This window comes from Micropterus dolomieu, linkage group LG03, assembly GCF_021292245.1.
Source record: "Micropterus dolomieu isolate WLL.071019.BEF.003 ecotype Adirondacks linkage group LG03, ASM2129224v1, whole genome shotgun sequence".
NCBI lineage: Eukaryota > Metazoa > Chordata > Actinopteri > Centrarchiformes > Centrarchidae > Micropterus > Micropterus dolomieu.
The window spans coordinates 33,512,531-33,532,541 of record NC_060152.1 but is presented as its reverse complement, the minus strand read 5'-3'; the positions used below and the strand labels follow the sequence as shown (position 1 = coordinate 33,532,541).

Sequence of the window (20,011 nt, the reverse complement as noted above, 5' to 3'; positions counted from 1 at the left end):
GGGGGGGTTGGAGCCAATCCCAGCTGACATTGGGCGAAAGGCAGGGCACACCCTGGACAGGTCGCCAGTCCATCGCAGAGCCACACATGTCCACTGGACCACAGTGCCGCCCCTCCTTACTTGTTATATATTTATATTACTATTTATGTTTCACATCTACTTGAAGCACCAACTTATACTAAGGCAAATTACTCGATGTAAAAATGTACCTGCCAATAAACCTGATTCTGAAAACTGTATTCTATTTGCCATAAAGCTGTTTAAAACAAGTAATTGAATCATTATATATTTTCTGTAAAGACCCAAGTTGAAAACTCTGTTTTAATCTACATACATTTCTGTGTATGTGTTTGTATGCCTGCAGGTGTTTGCTGAGTTATATCACATTACAAATGCAGAACCTATGCAAACTATTCTACTGCGAGCTTGACAAAACTCAAAACAACTGATTGGACCTGTACAGGCAGAAGGTCTCACAGGCAGCAGAGACACTGTGGGTGATAAAGCCAACTACTTTCAATTGGCATGACAGAGAAATCACTTTCACTCACATTTTATGTGAAATGATATTATTATTATTATAGTATTGTAAGTAAGCACATTGTGAGCAATGTACAATCCTGGGTTAAAATCTCTCTTATGTGTACACATACCTGGCAAATAAAGCTGATTCTGATCATACTTTCCATAGAGAATGTTTAAATCATTAACAAATTTGCCACAATCTGCCATGTTTACAGAGTCTTTGCCGGACCTTATTCTTAAAAATGCATTTTTGCTGTAAGAACTTTACACCTGAAATCCTGAATCCTCAAAATGGAGCCCTTTTCTGGTTTAAAAGATCCTTAGAGAGCCATGGCTTATTATTACTAAACACCTTAACTATCTTAGAAGTAACAGAGTCTTCACAGAACTTAATATAGTGACTATGTCCGTCAGTTCGTGATGATCAGAGCATGCTTCAAAAAACATGCACCAGTCCGTAGAGTACAGACCACAGGCACAGGTTTATCCCGTTGGACAAGAAAGTGCATTCAATATTATATTCTATAAAGTGGGAATAAGTATGCGCATGTGTAGAACGGATCAGGCAGCCAGCAAGGCTACCGACAAAACGCCTGGGCTGAAGGCTGCAAATCAAATTGGGCCTTATGAAACTATTTGTCAGAGCTCTAGATAAGCAGTCGGCAGCCTTTAAGTACCTTCAAGACTTATTCCCTGTTTGAGATCACAGCTGATGTATAAATACATGTTAATTTGATTCGAATATTGTTGTTTTCTGACTTTATGTGAACGAAAAGACAAAAATTTGGAAATAAGTACATTTAAATAATACAAATGTTGTACATATAAAATGCATAAAAAATAAAAATGTAGAAATATATTTCTAAATAAATGTTTATATTTATGAACATCAAAATGCAGTTTTTTATACATTGTATAATGTGAACAATTGGAAGTTGAACTTTCTTCACGTTTATGCAGCTGGACCCTTCTCCCCAGAGAGTGGTTTTCTGCCTCTTCAGCCTACTTCCTGTTTTATCATGTGACACAGAGCAGTCACATGGCTCAGTTCACCTTACCAGGAAGAGATAGACGTTGCAGCTCAGGGGAAATCCAGGAAGAAAAAAAGGCAGTCATGTTCCTTCAAAAACAACACTGCCCCTGATAGTTTCGATCAGCTGTGTGCAAGCTGAAGCTTCAGGTGAACAGGTAGGACATGTTATTACAGCAGATCCTCAGTCATGTTTACTGTATGTGTTTATATCCTCCAGACTATGTTCAAGGCTTTAGGCTGCTCCAGTGTTCTTTGGCTCAGAGCTTTTCCATGATCAAGACATAATTAATATGCAAACATACGTTTGGTGGGGGAGGGGGGTGTCTTCTCATTAAAGAATCGCTAATAAAGTCATTTAATTTCTTTTGTTGTATTTTTGAAAGCTCACATTAATCTCAACTTAATTATATAAACGGTTCTTATCTCATTTGGAACCATTTTAGAACTATGCTGTAAATTCAGAAGTAGTTACAAACTAGATGAGATGAGTTCACAGTTCACATTTTGTAAGTCAAAGGTTCAGTGTGCAGGTTTTAGTGGCATCTAGCAATGAAATTGCAAATTGCCAAAAGGTTTGGTCTACCATCCCCCCCTTTCAAAGCTTGTAGGATTATGTAAGAATGATCCTGACAGATTAAGAAATACAGTAAATAAATAAATAAATGCTCAATAAATAAATAAGCATCCTATTAAATGCACAAAAAATTAAGCAATTAATTATTTACTTTATTTAATTACTGCCTATATTTATTTACTTACTTTATTTTTTTGTGCATTTTAATCGGATGCTTATTTATTTAATGAGCATTTATTTATTACTATATTTATTTCTTAATCTGTCAGGATCAGTCCTCCATTGTAGGATAGCTACGGTGGCCAACACAGGACAAAAGATGTCGATATCTGAGACAGCAAGAAATAAGGTAGATATTTTTTTGTATTAAGTTTTATTTACCTTTTCAGTAAAACCATATCTTATTGCGAATATTATTGTTACTGGTTTATCAAGTGCTACTTGATGTCACACCTGTAATACATCATTTTATTGTACTGTAATCATACATTTTGTTAAATCTTGGGAGGGTTGGCTCAGCTGGACTAACATACCAAAGTAAATGGAAAACTTCTCATAAACTATCACATCTAGTGCAAAGTATGACCTTGGCCGCTGACAGATAAGGGGAAAATGTAAGCCAAGAGTGTGTAACATTGTCACTGTTTCTGCACCACAGTCCATTATAAACCACATAACAGATGGTCTGACTCGGTTTGTTGATTGATGTCCTCACTGTTACTGGTGGTGTAACCGACTCGTTGACTAACCTCCAAACTCCATTTGTCGTTGGGAGTAGTGGAAAATGAAAGAAAATCTGAAAGTCACGGAGGTAGACTACTCCAGGCTGGACCTTTTATGGAGCAGGATGTGGAACTTGCGAGTTAAAAAGAGCGGAGAAGAGAAGCGGCCGCTGTGTTTTTTCACTCTCAGGGGCGTATACCACGGTGGGAATCACCTTTTGTCCCTCGAGGTTTAACCTTTAATCTAAAGTAATGTCTTAAAGTCTATTTGCGTGTGTTTTAATCACATGTCTTTCCATAATATCAACACTTTTCTCTAAATGCCCTAAACAATTATACAGTTCTTAATTTCTTAAGCATTAGATAAAGGAAAGGAAATGAAGCCAAGTTTTACAACATGGCTTCATCAATGTGTTAGGGTTTTCTGGGACAGTTTTGAAGTTGATAGGGCCAACCTGCTTGAAGCAACCAATCATAGTGTAAAACGTGTAATTTCCTGTTGCCAGCAGGTGCCGCCATGGCTTTACGTGAATGTTGGCTTGTGGATGTGTTCAGGGCGGGTCTCTTAGTTTAGGGTCAAGTTTATTTATAAAGCACATCTAAAAACAACCATAGCTGACCAAAGTGCTGGACAAGTTATACAGTAGAAGACATAAAAATTAAAACCAGATAAATTAAAACAGGCCAAACAATTAATGACATACAGCAATAAGATAGAAAAACAACACAGTTAGATACAAAACAGATAAATAAAAACACGAGCGCAGGTGCCCCTAAACAGACAAACGCCCAAGAATAAAAATATGTTTTAAGTCAAGACTTAAAAGTGTCGATGGTAGGGGATGATCTAATAATCAGGGGTAGATGATTCCACAGTCTCGGGGCCACCACTGAAAATGACCAAGAGGGATTGGTTTGATGATCTGGGGGGTCTGGGCGAGTGATGAAACATTAGGAGTTGTGAAATATAAGATGGAGCCAGTCCATGTAACGCCTTAAAAAATTAACAGCACCTTAAAATCGACTCTATATTTGACTGGTAATCAGTGAAGAGCAGCCAATATTAGGGAAATATGGTCCCTCTTCCTTGTACCAGTTAACACTCTAGCAGCTGCATTTTGAACAAGCTGCAAGCATGATAAAGATGAGTGACAGATGCCAGAGTACAAAGAATTGCAGTAATCAATTTGAGAGGATATAAGAGCATGCAAGACAGTTTCTAGGTCCTTTACAGAGATTTTATATGTTTGTTGAATTTTAATGCTGAATCAAAGATAACCCCTAAATACTTATGATACATATCAAATTTGGTGCAGATGTGAACATGTGCACTTAAGTTATAACAACTTCCTCTGTCATGGTGAATCATTAATTTTCAACAACACGCCACAGGCAACCTGTTTGACTGACAATAACCATTTGTACAACTTTTAATCGTCAATGGGTTTAGAATGCATAGTGAAAATTTGAAGTCAGTCGGACTAATTCTCTAGGAGGAGTTTGTTAAAGTATGGAGCCTGTAAATCTGCAAGAATGAACATTAAATCCAAAATGGCCGACTTCCTGTTGAGTGTCAGACATTGCTCCAATAGGCTTTTTTGTACATCTGGACATGATACACGTACAACAGAAATTTCGTACACGTAGATGAAACTTTGGCCGGGGGCTGCTCTAAAGGGGGCGCTACTGACCCATTTTGCCATGCCCATGCACGAACACCATATAATACGTAAATTTCAGCCACCCTTGAATTTTTATGTGCAAAGTTCTGTGAGGATCTCAAGGCCGCCAAAAATGCTATTACTTAAAATCAGTTTGAATAGGGTCCACTAGGGCTGGGTATTGTTTACAATTTTACGATACCAGTACCAAAACCCACAGCCATAGTGCCACCCGCTGGCAACAGGAAGTGTAAATTTCACGCTGTTATGTACTACTCTTAGCAGGTTGGCCTCACCCACCTCATAACAGTGTCCGAAGAGCCTTAAGACATAGATTATGTTCTGTTGTGAAGCTTGTGAGTTTTCGCGTAATGGTTTGTTCGTGGCATGGCGGTGAAGTTCAATGGTTTGCCATCAAACTTAAAAACCCTTAAAGTGATACCGATACCAATAGAGTACTTCTTTCAGTACCTTGCATAAAATGCCACCTGTTGAAGCCATAGTAGTTGATAGTTAGCCTATTATTGGTGTGAATGCTGTAAAGCATTCACAACATATGTTATTCTGCAAATTCATCTGCTCGTTTTTTTGCAAAGTAACTCGTTCCACATTTTTCAACGTACAAACGTCATTCAAAGATTAAAATATTCATCTCAATTAGGACATTATTGCTATTATTCAGAATTTTGATAACTTTCTTACTTTTCAAGATATTCACGGTTTTCCAGGCATTTTTTCCCATTCAAGTGGATGGACAGGATGACAGGATGCACTTTTTCGAACTAATTGTTTGGATTAGTTCACGCCAAGGGTCCACACATGTTTCATGCTTGGTGTTTGAACTGATAGCACAAATAAAAAAAGTAAAAAATAAAGCCGCCTCCGTTTCCTCCTTTCTCTGTTCATTTTTATGTTTATTACAACCACTTATCTCACTCATTTTGAACTAGGCCGACTAGGCCTAGTTCAAAATATCAGCAAAATATCAGCGGGCTTTTTATGAATTATACATGGCCCCTGGGCCCGTGCCCATAATGGCCATTTGATAATCCAGCCCAGCACACAGTCTGAAGAAACTATAAAATATAAGGTATTTATCCAAAAATGTAAATCTTTGCCGCCTTGGCAAGAATACAATTCTGTATGTATGCTTATGTACTTGAGTAAATGTTAAGTGCATCTTTAATGTGCACATTTCTTCCTTAGACATGGAGTCCTTGGCAGTAACTGCACTCCTAGCCCTGATCTCACTGACTGCAGCCCTAGACAACGGATTGCTGAAGACTCCTCCTATGGGATGGATGGCCTGGGAACGCTTTCGCTGTGATATTGACTGTAAAGATGACCCAGAAAATTGCATCAGGTATGATCAATTGGGGATTTTCTCTGATTTAGCTTACCCTGCATATTCTGATCAGAGACACTGAGAGCGTAATCGCTACAACAAGATAAGGGACTGAGATGACAAAGAGAATATGGTCAGAGGAAAAAGAGGAGACCTTTCTGGGTAGAAAACCACACAGTGAGGTAGTTCTGTTCCCTGTAAAAACCTGAGCTGTGATAGGGCTGTTGATGTTTTGCTGCAGAGAAGGGCTGAAACAATGATTTGTACTTTGTGTCAAAACTTGTGCTGTGACTGAAAAGAATCAAAGTTTTGAAATACAGTCACAGGAAAAAGTATGTGAACCCTTTGGAATTACCTAGATTTCTGCATAAATATGTCATGAAATGTTATCTGATCTTCATTTAAGTCACAACAATAAACAAACACAGTCTGCTTAAACTAAAACCACACAAACAATTATATATATATGTTTTTTTGTTTTCATTGAACACACCGTGTAAACATTCACAGTGATAAATCACTTTTTCACTGCCTTTTTGTCAATGGGCAACAACTGCAACAATACTGCAGCTAACGAAATGTTATGACTAACACCATAAAACGACCGTCTCCCAGTTCAGACTCCAACATAAACTCCAACACAAACTCTATGTAAGCATAAAAAACAACATATAGTTTAATGTGCTGAAGCACTTCTGGCCAAAGAAGAATCAGCTGATGTCTCTTGAAAACACAGTCAACATCAGAAAGGCTGATTGTTAGCTCGCTGGCTAATGGCAACTTGTTACTAATTATCCAGTCCAAAATACTATAGTAATCTAATGGCTTTCCATATCACTTCACCAGCTAACGCAATTCTTATTACTATTACATACCGTGTACCTTATATCAAAGTGCTGATTTTAGCCTGCAAGAAATCATATAACAGTACAAAGTAATTTATTTGTACTAGCCTAAAGTGCAAGGCAGGAGCAGATAGCTATAGTTAGCATGGATTTAGTATTGTTTGCTTCATAACATTGAATTTAGATTAATTGTGGTTTTACTGATACTCAGGTACACAGCTTATTCACCATCTCAGTCACTGTAATCTACGTGACCCACATAATATACAATAATGCAACATAATGGTGCAGGACAACAACACAGTGGGAGAGTCATTCACTACAGTAATGTTACTGCGGTCGAACTGTTATAAAGTGTGGCAACAATGTCACTATAATATTCACTCTAGCTCACCAACCGTTTTGTTATCATCCATTGCTGAGCCTCCAGTGAAAGATACACTAAGACAAAACCCGGGTTACATCCTAGCAGGCATTAGGATGAACTAAGTGCGCAGTTAGCAAACACCACCTTTTATAATCGTCAGTTTCCTCCCATTTAGGCGGGATTTTTACGCAATCTCCTCCTTCTATGTTCACTGACCGCACCCTTTTTGGCTCTTTCTGATGGTGAATTTCTCCTCCTCTGCTGCCATCTAGTGGCATGATTTCCTCATGCTTTATTAATAATTGTACTTTTTGTCTTATTAAAGTTAACTATAAATTCACCATTAAAACCTCCAGAAGGTCAAATTGTATTTTTAAAAGACACACATGCATAATTTGACACATTAAAACTTAAGCAAATAAGATTACATTTTTTAAAAAGGTTAACATGTTTTGTGGTCATTTTAAATCACCCATGGTCCTAAATAGACTGTTGGAATTTTCCACTCTAAAAGTTTCTCGAAACTATTGTCCTTGAATCCAATGAAGGTTACAGTCGTTTGGACTACCTGTGGTCAAGACTGAACGACCATCGTTGGTATCTTCACCTGAGGCCAATAGGTTACGTTTGTTCAGTGGGAAGTGATTAAAAGAACAGCATTATAAGTGGTGGCGTAGACCCCCTCCCCTGTCCAATGACGGCTTCTCGACCCTGGTGTAGATGCTTCCTTGACACCTCTTTCAAACCATCCATCTTCTCTGTCTAAAATGTGCATCTGGTGGTCCTCAAACGAGTGTCCTCTGTCCTTCAGATGTAAGTAGACAGCAGAGTCTTGACCTGAGGAGTTGGCCCTTCTGTGTCGAGCCATGCGTTTGTGTAGTGGTTGTTTAGTCTCCCCAATATACAGGTCTGTGCATTCCTCACTGCATTGGACAGCATACACTAGATTGCTTTTCTTGTGTTTGGGTACACCCGACGAGGGTCTCAGCCACAGAGTCAGTGAGTGAAGGCCTGAGCCTGGAGATGTTTTTCAGATGGTGGAAGGCAGAATTGGTGATGTTTTTGATAAGAGAATGGAATGAAATGGTGGGGTTCAGGATGACTCCCAGGTTGTGAACTTAAGGGGATGCAGAGATGGAGCCAACACCATGAGTTCAGTTTTATTGTTGTTGAGTTTGAGAAAGTTAGCTGTTGTCCAAGTCTTAATGTCTTGCAGGCAGTTGACAAGTGGAAAGAGTGGGAGCTGTGTTGAGGGTTTGGTGCTGATGTACAACTGGTTGTCATCAGCATAGCAGTGGAAATTAAGTCCTTAGTGATGGATAATCCTGCCCTGTAGATATTGAAAAGAAAGGGACCAAGCACAGATCCCTGGGGCATACCATGATTAACAGGCACCAGATCTGGAGCTGAAGTCTTTGAAAATGATATATTGTTTTCTGTTGCAGAGATAGGACTGGAACCAGGAGCGCACAGTGGGAGTAAGGCAAATAAGTTCAGAGAGGCAGTTAAGAAGGAGTGTCCGAGATAGTGTCAAAGGCTACAGAGATGTCAAGGAGGATGAAGAGACTGATGAGATTCTGTACGAGGGAATGAGAAGGTCATTTGTGATCTTGATGAGAGCAGTTTCGGTGCTGGGATGCACTCTGAAATCAGATTGGAGGGATTCAAACAGTTTATGGTGGAACATATGGTGTTGAAGCTGGGCAGCCACAGCTCTTTCCATAATTTTATGTTGGTGTTGAATGCAGCTCTAAGATCTAACAAGTCCTTTGTCTGATGCAATCAGAAGGTAATATGATATTTTCACCAGTGCTGTCTCTGTGCTAAGATGAACTCCTGACTGAAATCCTCAAATAAACTATTGGTATGTAGAAAGTCACACAGCTGTTTGACAACAGAAATGGAAGGTTAGATATAGGTCTATAATTGGCTAAAACATCTGGATCAAGTTTTGGCTTTTTCAGAAGAGGATTAATTACAGCTACTTCAAAGTACTGTGGTACATAGCCTGTTGATAAAGATAGATTGATTATATCTAGTAGAGAAGTGCTGACTAAGGGTAAAACATCTTTAAGCAGCCTAGTCGGGATGGGGTCTAAGAGGCAGGTTGATGGTTTAGATGAAAAAATTATTGAAGTTAGTTGGTAAAGATTGAGGGAAGCAAAGCAAAACATATATCTGGTTCTACAGCTGTTTCTAAGGTTCCTGAGTTTAGAGATAATTCGGTGCCAGTTGAGGGCAAGTTTTCACGTGACGTGACATTCCAAGGAAAACGCTCCCTTGGAGGGCAAAAAATGCATTATTTTCTACTGCCCGCTAACCAGGAAGCAAGTGACGCACTGTTAATTTGAATTTGTTACTTTTGTGTTGCCAAAATGGCGGATGGCTGTTGTGCTTTTGGTTGCACTAATCGAGCGCTGGCAGGGACCTGGCGTTTTTGACGGTGGAAATACGGCAGCGGGTGCTGTATATGGATCGCAAGTGCCCAACACTTACAGTGTGTGTCCATATCAATCTTTTTCTTGATTTGAGAGGTGATCCAAATAAAATTAAACGGCTTTTGTGACGTCTCTACGAGTGAGCTGCTACCTTGGTCTGTTGTTTTGCCCTCCAGGTCACTGCGCACGTTACGTGACTGAAAACTATAAATAGTTAGAATTTTATCATTAAAGAAGCTCATGAAGTCGTAACTACTGAGAGCTATGGGAGTACTTGGCTCAATAGAGCTGTGACTCTCTGTCAGCCTGGCTACAGTGCTGAAAAGAAACCTGGGGTTCTTATTTTCCTCTATTAATGACGAGTAGTACGCTGCTCTGGCATTACGGAGGGCCTTCCTATAAGTTTTGAGACTATCTTGCCAAATTAAACGAGAATTTTCCACTTTGGTGGAACGCCAATTCCTCTCAAGTTTCCGCGATATTTGCTTTAATTTGCAAGTTTCAGTATTATACCATGGAGCTAACCTTCTTCCACGACTGCATCCCCCGACATGAAGAGAAAACTCTGTGGGGAAGTTTGTGGAGGACACCACGATCATCGGCCAGATTTCAAACAACTCAGGATTAAATTGATAATCTTGCAAAGTGGTGCTCAGAGAACAACCTACTGCTTGTCAGCAGAACCAAGGAGCTGATCGTTGCTTTCAGTAAAGGAGATGAAGACCCACACTCTTGTCTACATCAGTGGAGCTGAGGTGGAGCAGGTGAACAGTTTCAGGTTCCTGGGAATTAGCTTCACAGAGAACCTGACATGGTCGTCTCACATCTCCACGCTGGTGAAGAAAGCTCAAAAAACGCTAAAGAAGGTCAAATTCCTTTGCCAAGTTCTTGTCAGCTTTTAGAGAGGAGCAATAAAAAGCATCCTGACTGGAAACATCACTAACTGGCATGAGATGTGCACGGCCCAGAACCTGAAGGCTCTGCAGCGGGTGATTAAAACTGCTCTGAAGATCATTGGTACCCATCTCCTGAGCATCAGTGATATCAGTGAGATGAGGTGCCTATGCAGAGCCCAAAGGATACTAAAAGCAAGGCAAGGCAAGTTTATTTGTATAGCACAATTTAACAACAAGGTAATTCAAAGTGCTTTACATAAAACATAAAAGAAACAGGGAAATATGTAAAAAGCAGGTATCCATCCCAGCCACAGCCTGATCCCTCTACTGTATTCTGGTAAAAGATATAGAAGTTTCTGCAGCTGCACCACCAGACTGCACAGCAACTTTTTTCCCCCCAAGCTATCAGACTTTAAACTCAGATTCATCCTCAGCACTGCTCCAGTGAATTTAGTTTCTTTCTGTTTACCATTTTTATGATTACTTTGTAAAACTGTATATTGTCTATTATGATACAGAAGGGAGTTACAAACTGAATCACTTTACAACCTGTTGTAATGCGACAAATAAACCTACCTTGTACCTTTAAAAAAAATAAATAAATAAAAAAAAAAAAAAAAAATATATATATATATATATATATATATATATATATATATATATATATATATATATATAATAAATAAATTACAAATGTGTTTCATGCATGACTGACAGACTCTGTCCCCCTTTCCTCTGTCCATCCTTTCCACAGCGAGGATCTCTTTAAACGCATGGCTGAGCGGCTGGCTGAGGACGGCTGGAAGGAGCTGGGGTATGAGTATGTAATCATAGACGACTGCTGGATGTCCTTGCTGAGAGATGAACAAGGGAGGCTGCAGCCTGAACCCTCCAGGTTGGTCTACTTCCCTGACTTTGCAGTTTCAGCACATCAGTGTTCATCAACATTCATTACTGTGCAATCATTTTTCTTGAAAGCACCACAGTAGAGACTTTAAGTTTTATTCATTTGAATGATTCTGATAACCTCCTGAAGTACAATTTTGCCGTCAAAAAAAGTCCAATAGACAGAATTTGCCAAAGTTAGTTTGCACACCTCCTAGTAAAGCAACCATGTGTACTTCCTCCAGGTTCCCGGGGGGAATTGCACAACTGGCGAGGTATATCCATGACCGTGGACTGAAGCTGGGAATCTATGCAGACATGGGCACTTACACATGTATGGGATTCCCTGGCACCACACTGGAAAAAATCGAGATTGATGCCCAGACTTTTGCTAGCTGGGGGATAGACTATCTCAAGTTTGACGGCTGTTACTCAAATCCTGTAGAACAATTACTGGGTATGAACGTCTACTAACGTATTGAATCACATTAAATTAAGTCATTAAAAACCTAAAGTGATTTAGTACAAGAGGCAACAAGAGATCATGCATAAACCATAGCAAGTGTTTTCTCGTGTCACACAGGTTACACTATGATGTCCAAGGCTTTGATTGCTACAGGCAGACCTATAGCCTACTCCTGTAGTTGGCCTGTCTATGTGGGAGGACTCCCCCCTAATGTGAGTGTCACCACTACGTTACTGTCAAACCAAATTGTTGGGTCACTGAGACGTCAATAGAACTGTGCCAATATTGGGAAACAAGACTGGATAAAGTAAATTTTAGAATTCATTTACAGACAAAATTACTTAAGATTTTAGCCACACAGCAGCATGGCTTTAAAGATTGCAGTGCCAGTCTGTTGGTCTATCAGTTAGTCCACCACTTGGACTCTCAACGAAGTCTGGATTGCCTTCCTACCAGGTGAACTATTCGCTGCTGGGGGATATTTGTCACCTGTGGAGGAATTACTATGATATCCAGGACTCATGGGACAGTGTGCAAGACATCATCAACTGGTTCTCCAACAACCAGGATGATCTGCAGCCAGCTGCGGGGCCTGGGCGATGGAATGACCCAGACATGGTATGATTTATCTTCATTACTGATCTTATACCTTAAAAAATTACACAACTAAACATAGAGGCAATCAGAATCCTAACTATCAGCGATCACGCACCAGTTTCAATCACTTTTACTAAAAAAAGTCACACCACAAACTAGAAATTGGAGACTTAATACATCACGACTTAAAGACCTAGATTTTATTAATTCTTTTCAAAAAGGAGTGGGCAATATTTATGGAAAATAATGACCTGCCAGGAATCTCGCCGTGTGTTCTGTTGGCGGCAGCAAAGCAGTCAGGAGAGGTAAAATAGATCTCGTGATTTGGAGCTTTTGAGCATTAAAAACTTAATTTCCTGCATTCTGGAGACATTTTCTGCACTAATTTTTTGTGGAAATTTCTTTATACATATGAAGGAAAACAAAATTAAGGTGGCAGGTGACAATCCAAAATATAATCGAATATAAAACAGTAATCAGCTTTTGGGCAGTGCACTTGTTTCTTCTATATTTCAATTGCAATGGATGTTTTCTTATTGTGCATTGTTTCATCTTGTGTTATTCAACATTTCTGTTGCTGTTTTTCCAGAACATTTTTAACAAAAGCTTTCAAAAAGTGATGACGACATTATGATTCTGACATGTCCCCAGCCTCCCCAGTGTAAATGACACCTACGGTATCTGTCAATATTTAACGCTATGATTGGTCGTTTCACGAAAAGTGACATTGACAAGCTAAATTCTGCCCACGACTGCTTGAAAGGCACCCGAGCTTCTCTTCTCCCTCGTCTCTCTCTGCCGACAGAGTTTAGCATGCGAAAACAGGAACAGGTGAGCGTCACGTAGCGCCCAGACAACCTGATATGGAGAGGGCAGAGGAGAGGACCGGCAGCTTGGGATGTTGTGTACCGGTGCGTTCTGGGCCACTTCAAGCACTGGCTTGAACAAAGAACAAAAAAGCCGCTAATGCTGCCTCCACACAGGAACATACGTTGAACGATAAAATTAAAACTTGAATTAAAATTATTGATAAAAAGACTCAATTCCAGTTGCAAAGACTACGCTTGGAGAACTTTGAACTTTGAACTACATAAAGGACTCATAACCCAGAATAAATAAATAATACTTTTAGAGATTTTTATAAAAACTTACATACATCACAATTTAATCCATCTAGCTCTAGCATCAGTGTATTTCTGAACAATATAGACTTGCCAAGGTTAGATGAGGAACAGATCAGGGCTCTGGATTTACCTGTTTCAATGCTTGCACCCACATTTTATGGAATGGAAATACAAATTAGGGGGGTTGCATATTACCCCTATCAATGAACTCTGCCAATATCAGCCTGCTCCTTAAACCAGATAAAGATCCCACACTCCCATCCAGTTATTGCCCAATATCACTTATTAACGCAGATCTTAAAATCATCTACAAAGCACTAGCCAGAAGACTAAAGAAGGTCACTCCTTGTAAGACACTCCACCAACAATACATGCAGGCTACTTAATGTACTAGACTACGTCACTATTCACAACCTGAAAACTACAGAGAAAGCATTTGATAGAAGAGATTGGAAATTTCTATTCGCTTCTTTACATAAATTTGGATTTGGGAAGTCCTTCATAGACTGGATTAAAACATTATACATTTCCCCAACAGCTTCTGTCAGGACAGATTATCATATTTCTCTAAGCTTCAGTCTTTAGAGGGGTACCAGGCAGGGTTGCTCACTCTCTGCCTCGCTTTTCACCATTTTTATCGAACAATTAGCAGCTGCTATCAGACAACATAAAAATATTGAAGAAAATCAAACTGATAATGTTCAACACAAAATAATCCTTTATGCTGATGATTACTTTTCCTGCTAAATTGAAAAACACTACCCCATTAACTGGAGTAAATCCATGGTTTTACCTGGAATGTGTGATTTCCACTGTATATCTACTAGGTGTGTGCATCTTCACTGGTCTCACGATTTGTTTCGATTCCCTGATGCATCACGATGCATCACCTCAAGGGTAACCTCGTTACGATTATGAGGCTACAATGCGACTGTAAAACAAATAGCATAAATATGTATTTTTCTCACTGTGTGACTACTCAGTACTTTTAAAGCAAAGTATTTAACAACAATCCAAAGAAGTAGGTATTAATGAAGTGCAGTTATTCAATGTTACCTCATATAAATGGAAAGCTATTATTACAGTACTGACCTCTGCTGCTGCTATTTTTATTTTTTATGCTGCTGTTATTAGTATAGATTCAGATATGGGTTGAACTACGCGCTTTACAACGCTCCAGGCAAACCACGTTCACTCCACCTTTATATATCTGTTCCTTTTTTTTGTCTCGTCTACTTTAGTTGCATGTTCGTGTCCTGTAAGTTGATTATTGTGATCTTGTATTGAGCACCATGGGCCTTGAGAAACGGCATTTGGTTCATTGTGTGGATAAATGACAACAAATGAGATAGAACTGGCAGCCTGCTCAGCTGTCAGGCTCCTCTTTTCCTCCGCTGCTTTCACAGTCATCCTACTGCCACCTGTCACGATGCTGTCATTTGAAGAAGGAGGAGGAGAGGACGCTAGCTAAGCGCTACCGAGCGGCACAGTGTGCAGGTTAAAATCATTAACGTTAGTTGCGCATTGATTTTATTGTTCATGTGATAGCTTAGTAGCAGCAGTCACTCATTCAACAGCTGTCTGTCTGTGCCGGACAGGGAGAACCACACGTCTCCATTGTGTGCACCGTATAAACGGTCCAGAGCTGCACTTCGTTCCATCAACATTATGTCATCAATTAACCTCTAGATAATCGATTATTGACATTTGTGAATTGATTCATAATCTTCCAAGTCCACATCACGATGCATCTAAAAATCAATTACTTTCCACATCCCAAATATCTACCACGCCGCTACAGTCAGGGAATATTAAGTGTCAATATTTCCTCCAGGCTGTCAGAACTGACATGGCTAAATTACACCCCTCTACTTAAATCAATAGAAGATGACCTCATGTGATGGGAGACGAAGCCCAAATCACTCATGGGAAGAGTCACCAACATAAAAAAAATGCTCCTACCCAAAATCAATTACCTTTCAGTGATACCCACCCAACCCTCTGCTGTCGGATTTAAGTCACTGGACTCAAACATCTCTAAATTTTTATGGAAATATAAACCACCGCAAATCAGTTTAAAAACTCTGCAAAAACCAAAAGATTGTGGTGGTTTATAACTACCAATTTTTGTTTCATTATTTCCTGGCCAGTAGATTTCAATGTTTCTCAAAATGGATCAATCAGACCCCACAGGACCACTGACAGATGGACATACTTTCTGTAAGGAAATTCAGATTTCCAATATGTCATTTGTCAGCTCCAATATCAAACGTCATACATGCTTTAAAAGCATTAACATAAACATAAGCTCTTCCCTGGCAATCAAACACTCCTGACATCCTCCAAAATAAGAGAACACTAAATTCCCCATAATGTTACGATAAAGGGATAAAACATCTACAGCATGTCATCAAGGGCAGCAACTTTATTCCATTCCAGGATCTAGTGGCACAATATGGAATTAGCAAAAACAAATTTCTTAAATATCAACAGCTTAAATTCATAATTAGGGAGAGATTTAAGCATCACAAAATGGACTTAGATCCACTACTTTCTTAAACTCTCGCACCTAAAACTATAAAACTGTTAATGTTGAAAACGGATGGTTCAATCTCTGTCCCGTTCCTAAAGTGGGAGACGGATCTATCCATTAGTCCAGACCAAAACTTCTTGATGCAAATATGTTTAAATACTTTGAGAATGACTAAAAATCCCAATCTACAACTCACTGGTTGGCAGACTTCGGGTCGGGACAGAAAGTGACACTGCCAGCATCAGATGTATCGGATGTATCGGAAGAGAAATTTGGTTCTCCACATAGTCTTATAATTAGTAGCTGTGCACAGTCGGGTTAAAAAACATCGGTACAGCCAGCACAAATCATCACGGAAAGAACAAAATATTAAATGTGGACATGTTTCTTGAGCAATTGCGATTTCGCAAACCATATCGCAAGTGCAATATAAGTCAAAATAATCCTGATTAGATATTTTTTCAGCATCATTCAGCCCTTTTGGGTGATGTGCAGCAGTAACATTGAGGAGCCTCCCACTTTTCCTCAGCTTTAATAATTGCATATGTCCCATTTCTTTGATGGATCATCATGCCTCAATTCCCTCTGATATCTCTCTTCAGCTCATCATTGGAAACTTTGGTCTCAGTGTGGAGCAGGCTCGCTCTCAGATGGCCCTGTGGGCTATAATGGCCGCACCTCTCATCATGTCAAATGACCTTCGAAACCTAGACAACAGTGCAAGGGCCATCCTGCAAAACAGAGTTGCCATTGCCATCAACCAGGACCCCATGGGTATCCAGGGAAGACGGCTGTTGCAGGTCATCATCATTACTGAGACATCAGTTTTTTACAATGAACAAACAAGGTTCCAAAATAATGTACACAATTACTTCACAACTAATGCTTAGTTTATGCTTGTTGCACAGGAGAAGAGTCATATTGAGGTTTACTGGAGGCCTCTGTCTCATTCAGCCAGCACCCTTGTGTTCCTGAGTCGAAGGACAGACATGCCCTACCTCTACCACACCTCTCTGGCTAAACTCAACTATGAAGCTGGCAACTATGAGGTTTGTACGCCCTCTGTGTCTGAACCTGTGTATTCCTTTGTATCAAAATGATTAGATGATTAATGGATTAGTCTGTCCGCTATCAAGGACTTATCCTGACAATTTCAGAAATAAATAAATGCTCAATAAATAAATAATTAAGCATCCTATTAAATGCACAAAAAATTAAGTAAATCAATAAATGTAGGCAGTAATTAAATTATACAATGAGACTTAAATGTATTGTAGAATGTATACAATACATTTGTAAAATGTATCTTTTAATTACCTTATTTATTTATTGTCCATTATAACCTTCAACTTTATTTATTAATTACTTCCTTTTTAAATGTATTTATTTATGTGTGTTTTAATATTTTTGCCTGTTTTATTCTTCCTTTGCATTTTTTACCCTATTTATTTCCCCAATGGTATTTATTTCTGTCTGCTCTTTTTACATTTCTCTATGCCTCATTATGCAAATGAGGAGGGGCGGTGTTTCAAAGGGTCAACTTCTCGCCTATTAGTGGACCAGTCAGACGACAGACTCTACCTGCGCACAAGCTTTCTCTTGACACAGTCAGATGGCTTCCTTCAGTGCACTGAGGTGTTTAGCAACTCTGTTTGAATACAATACTACCAGCCATGCCTTCCTTCTTTTTCACGTGGACGCTCTGAGTTTTCATTTAGAGACATACATGGAAACAGAACTGCGGGCAGGTGAGCCGTTGCTTGAACCACACGGTCAGCTAACCTTTATTGGCTGCTGCAAGGCAGGATGAACTAAGAATAGACCCGTTTCTGAACTTGTTATTCTAAGTTATGCAATGAAGTAGAAGAAATGTGCTAATTCGTGCTAATTTCACAAAGTGTGACGTCATTTGAAAAATTATGTTGTATGTGGTGTCGTATCGCGTGCAATTGAGATTTGATGGCCTCTTTTCAGATAAGACTCTCAGACTGCAACACTTGTCTTTATCGTCAGTTTCTGTCTTTACAAAGTCTCTAACGCCGCCCGTTAGTTCGCTCTGCTCCGTTAAAACTGAATTTACCATACTAGGTCGAATACATGTGCACTCCAAATTTAGCTGCTGCTAGCTGACCGTGTGCTTCTCACAAACAACGGCTCCCTTTACCGCAGTTCTGTGTCCGTGAATGCATCAAACTGTCTGTCAGAGCGTCCACACGAAAAGGAAAGAAGACATGGCTGGTACACCTCACTTCACTGAAGGAAGCCATCTGACTGTGTGAGGAGCGAGCGTGTTGATGTGTGCAGGTAAGAGATTACCTCTGCCGTTTGACTGGTCCACCAATAGGGGAGAAGTTGACCCCTTGAGACGCAGCCCGTCCTCGTTTGCATAATGAGGCAGAAATGCATAGAGAAATGTAAAAAGAGCAGAAATAAATACCATTGGGGAAATAAATAGGGTAGAGAATGCAAAAGAAGAATAAAAAAGAGAGAAATATTAAAACACACACACATAAATAAATATTTAAAAAAGAAGTAATTAATAAATAAAGTTGAAGATTATGACAGACAATAAATAAAGAAGGTAATTAAAAGAGATATGCATTTATGTCTCATTGTATAATTTAATCGGATGTTTATTTATTGAGCATTTATTTATTTCTGTATTTATTTCTTAATCTGTCAGGATCAGTCCTCCATAGTCCACAAAAGAAATTTAAATTTAAATAATCTGTCCAGATAAAATAAAAGTGAGCCCGTCTCTGGGCATAACGTAGTGTTCTATGATGTGTAACGTTAGACAGCCAATCGCCAACATTTGTAGATCTTGGTATAAGCATGCTGCATGCTCATTGGCTCACTGATGCTGACGAGATTTACTCTAATCAACTTTAGAAAAGAAGTTACAAGACAGAACAGCACAATCAGAGCACTTTATGTTGCCGATACGCATAGTTAGCAGTTACAGGTTGTCTTGAGTAGAGAAAAGCTGTGTTGTCCCAAAGGGGCAATGTGGCTCACAGACAGCAGTCAATTTTAATAAATACGAAAACAATATAACTGTTAAAAGACGTTAGCCTGACCCAATTCCGAATGTAACAGTTTTATCAGATTACACACAGCAGCATAGAATTAAGGGTTTTTAAACACATGATTTGGTTCAATATGGCTCAAGTCATCAAATGTAAGTTGCCTTGTCTTTATCAGCCTTAACTCTGCTCTTCTCTTGCTTTTAGGCCTACGATGTGTTTACTGGCTCGACAGTGACTGGGTTGAATGCCAACACAGAGTTTACTCTCTCCATCAATCCCTCAGGTGTTGTCATGTGGTACATCTACCCAGAACAACAGTCCAAAGATACTGAGACCCTGTACTACCACCAGCACAAGACAGCCTCACAATTTACATTCCACAGAGCTAAGCCTGGACATCATACTGTGCTGTAAAATTATTTAAAATGCTGACAGGCTCAATCAAAGACATGTCAAATTAATATTTAGTTATCATTGAACAGATGTTCTACTGCACTGATGTGTTTTCATGAAACAAAACGAAACATTTTTGCATTTTGTGGTTTTTTAAAATTGTTTAGAGGTGCGTTTTCCTTCAAATGAATAAAACATTTAATTGTTGTGGTTTGTGAAGTTTGTTCCAGGACGTAATTTCAAGTAATTCAGTCCACACTTTATTAAAATATTGTAAATTCAATTGATGAATAAAATACAGCAGCAGTATGCTAAATGCAGTTATGCCACATCATGTAGCACTTCATTTATTGATGTTGCTGTTGTTTTGAACAACAATACAACAATACTATTCACAAAATCAGATGGTTTTACTGAATAATTAAGTAAGACAGCAAACATGACTGCATGTCACTGAAACTTACACATGTAACCTTCAAGAGGCTGAGTGAGGAGTTGTTTTGCAATTTGCAACCCTCACCACTAGATGTCACTGACTGACACACTTAACCTTTAAGAGGCAGAAACTGGCTCAGGGT

At 39.2% G+C, this 20,011-nt stretch overlaps 1 protein-coding gene across 1 annotated transcript; it reads left to right on the top strand.

Moving 5' to 3' along the window:
• The first annotated feature begins 1,554 nt into the window (after positions 1-1,554).
• LOC123967611 (alpha-N-acetylgalactosaminidase-like) lies at positions 1,555-19,753 on the top strand. The gene is made up of 9 exons (XM_046043740.1): positions 1,555-1,713; positions 5,722-5,878; positions 11,161-11,301; positions 11,537-11,748; positions 11,875-11,969; positions 12,214-12,375; positions 16,614-16,811; positions 16,920-17,060; positions 19,245-19,753. Exons 2-9 carry the CDS (start codon positions 5,724-5,726, stop codon positions 19,452-19,454), a joined length of 1,314 nt encoding a protein of 437 aa, XP_045899696.1. The 5' UTR covers positions 1,555-1,713; positions 5,722-5,723; the 3' UTR covers positions 19,455-19,753.
• Positions 19,754-20,011: the final 258 nt, after the last annotated feature.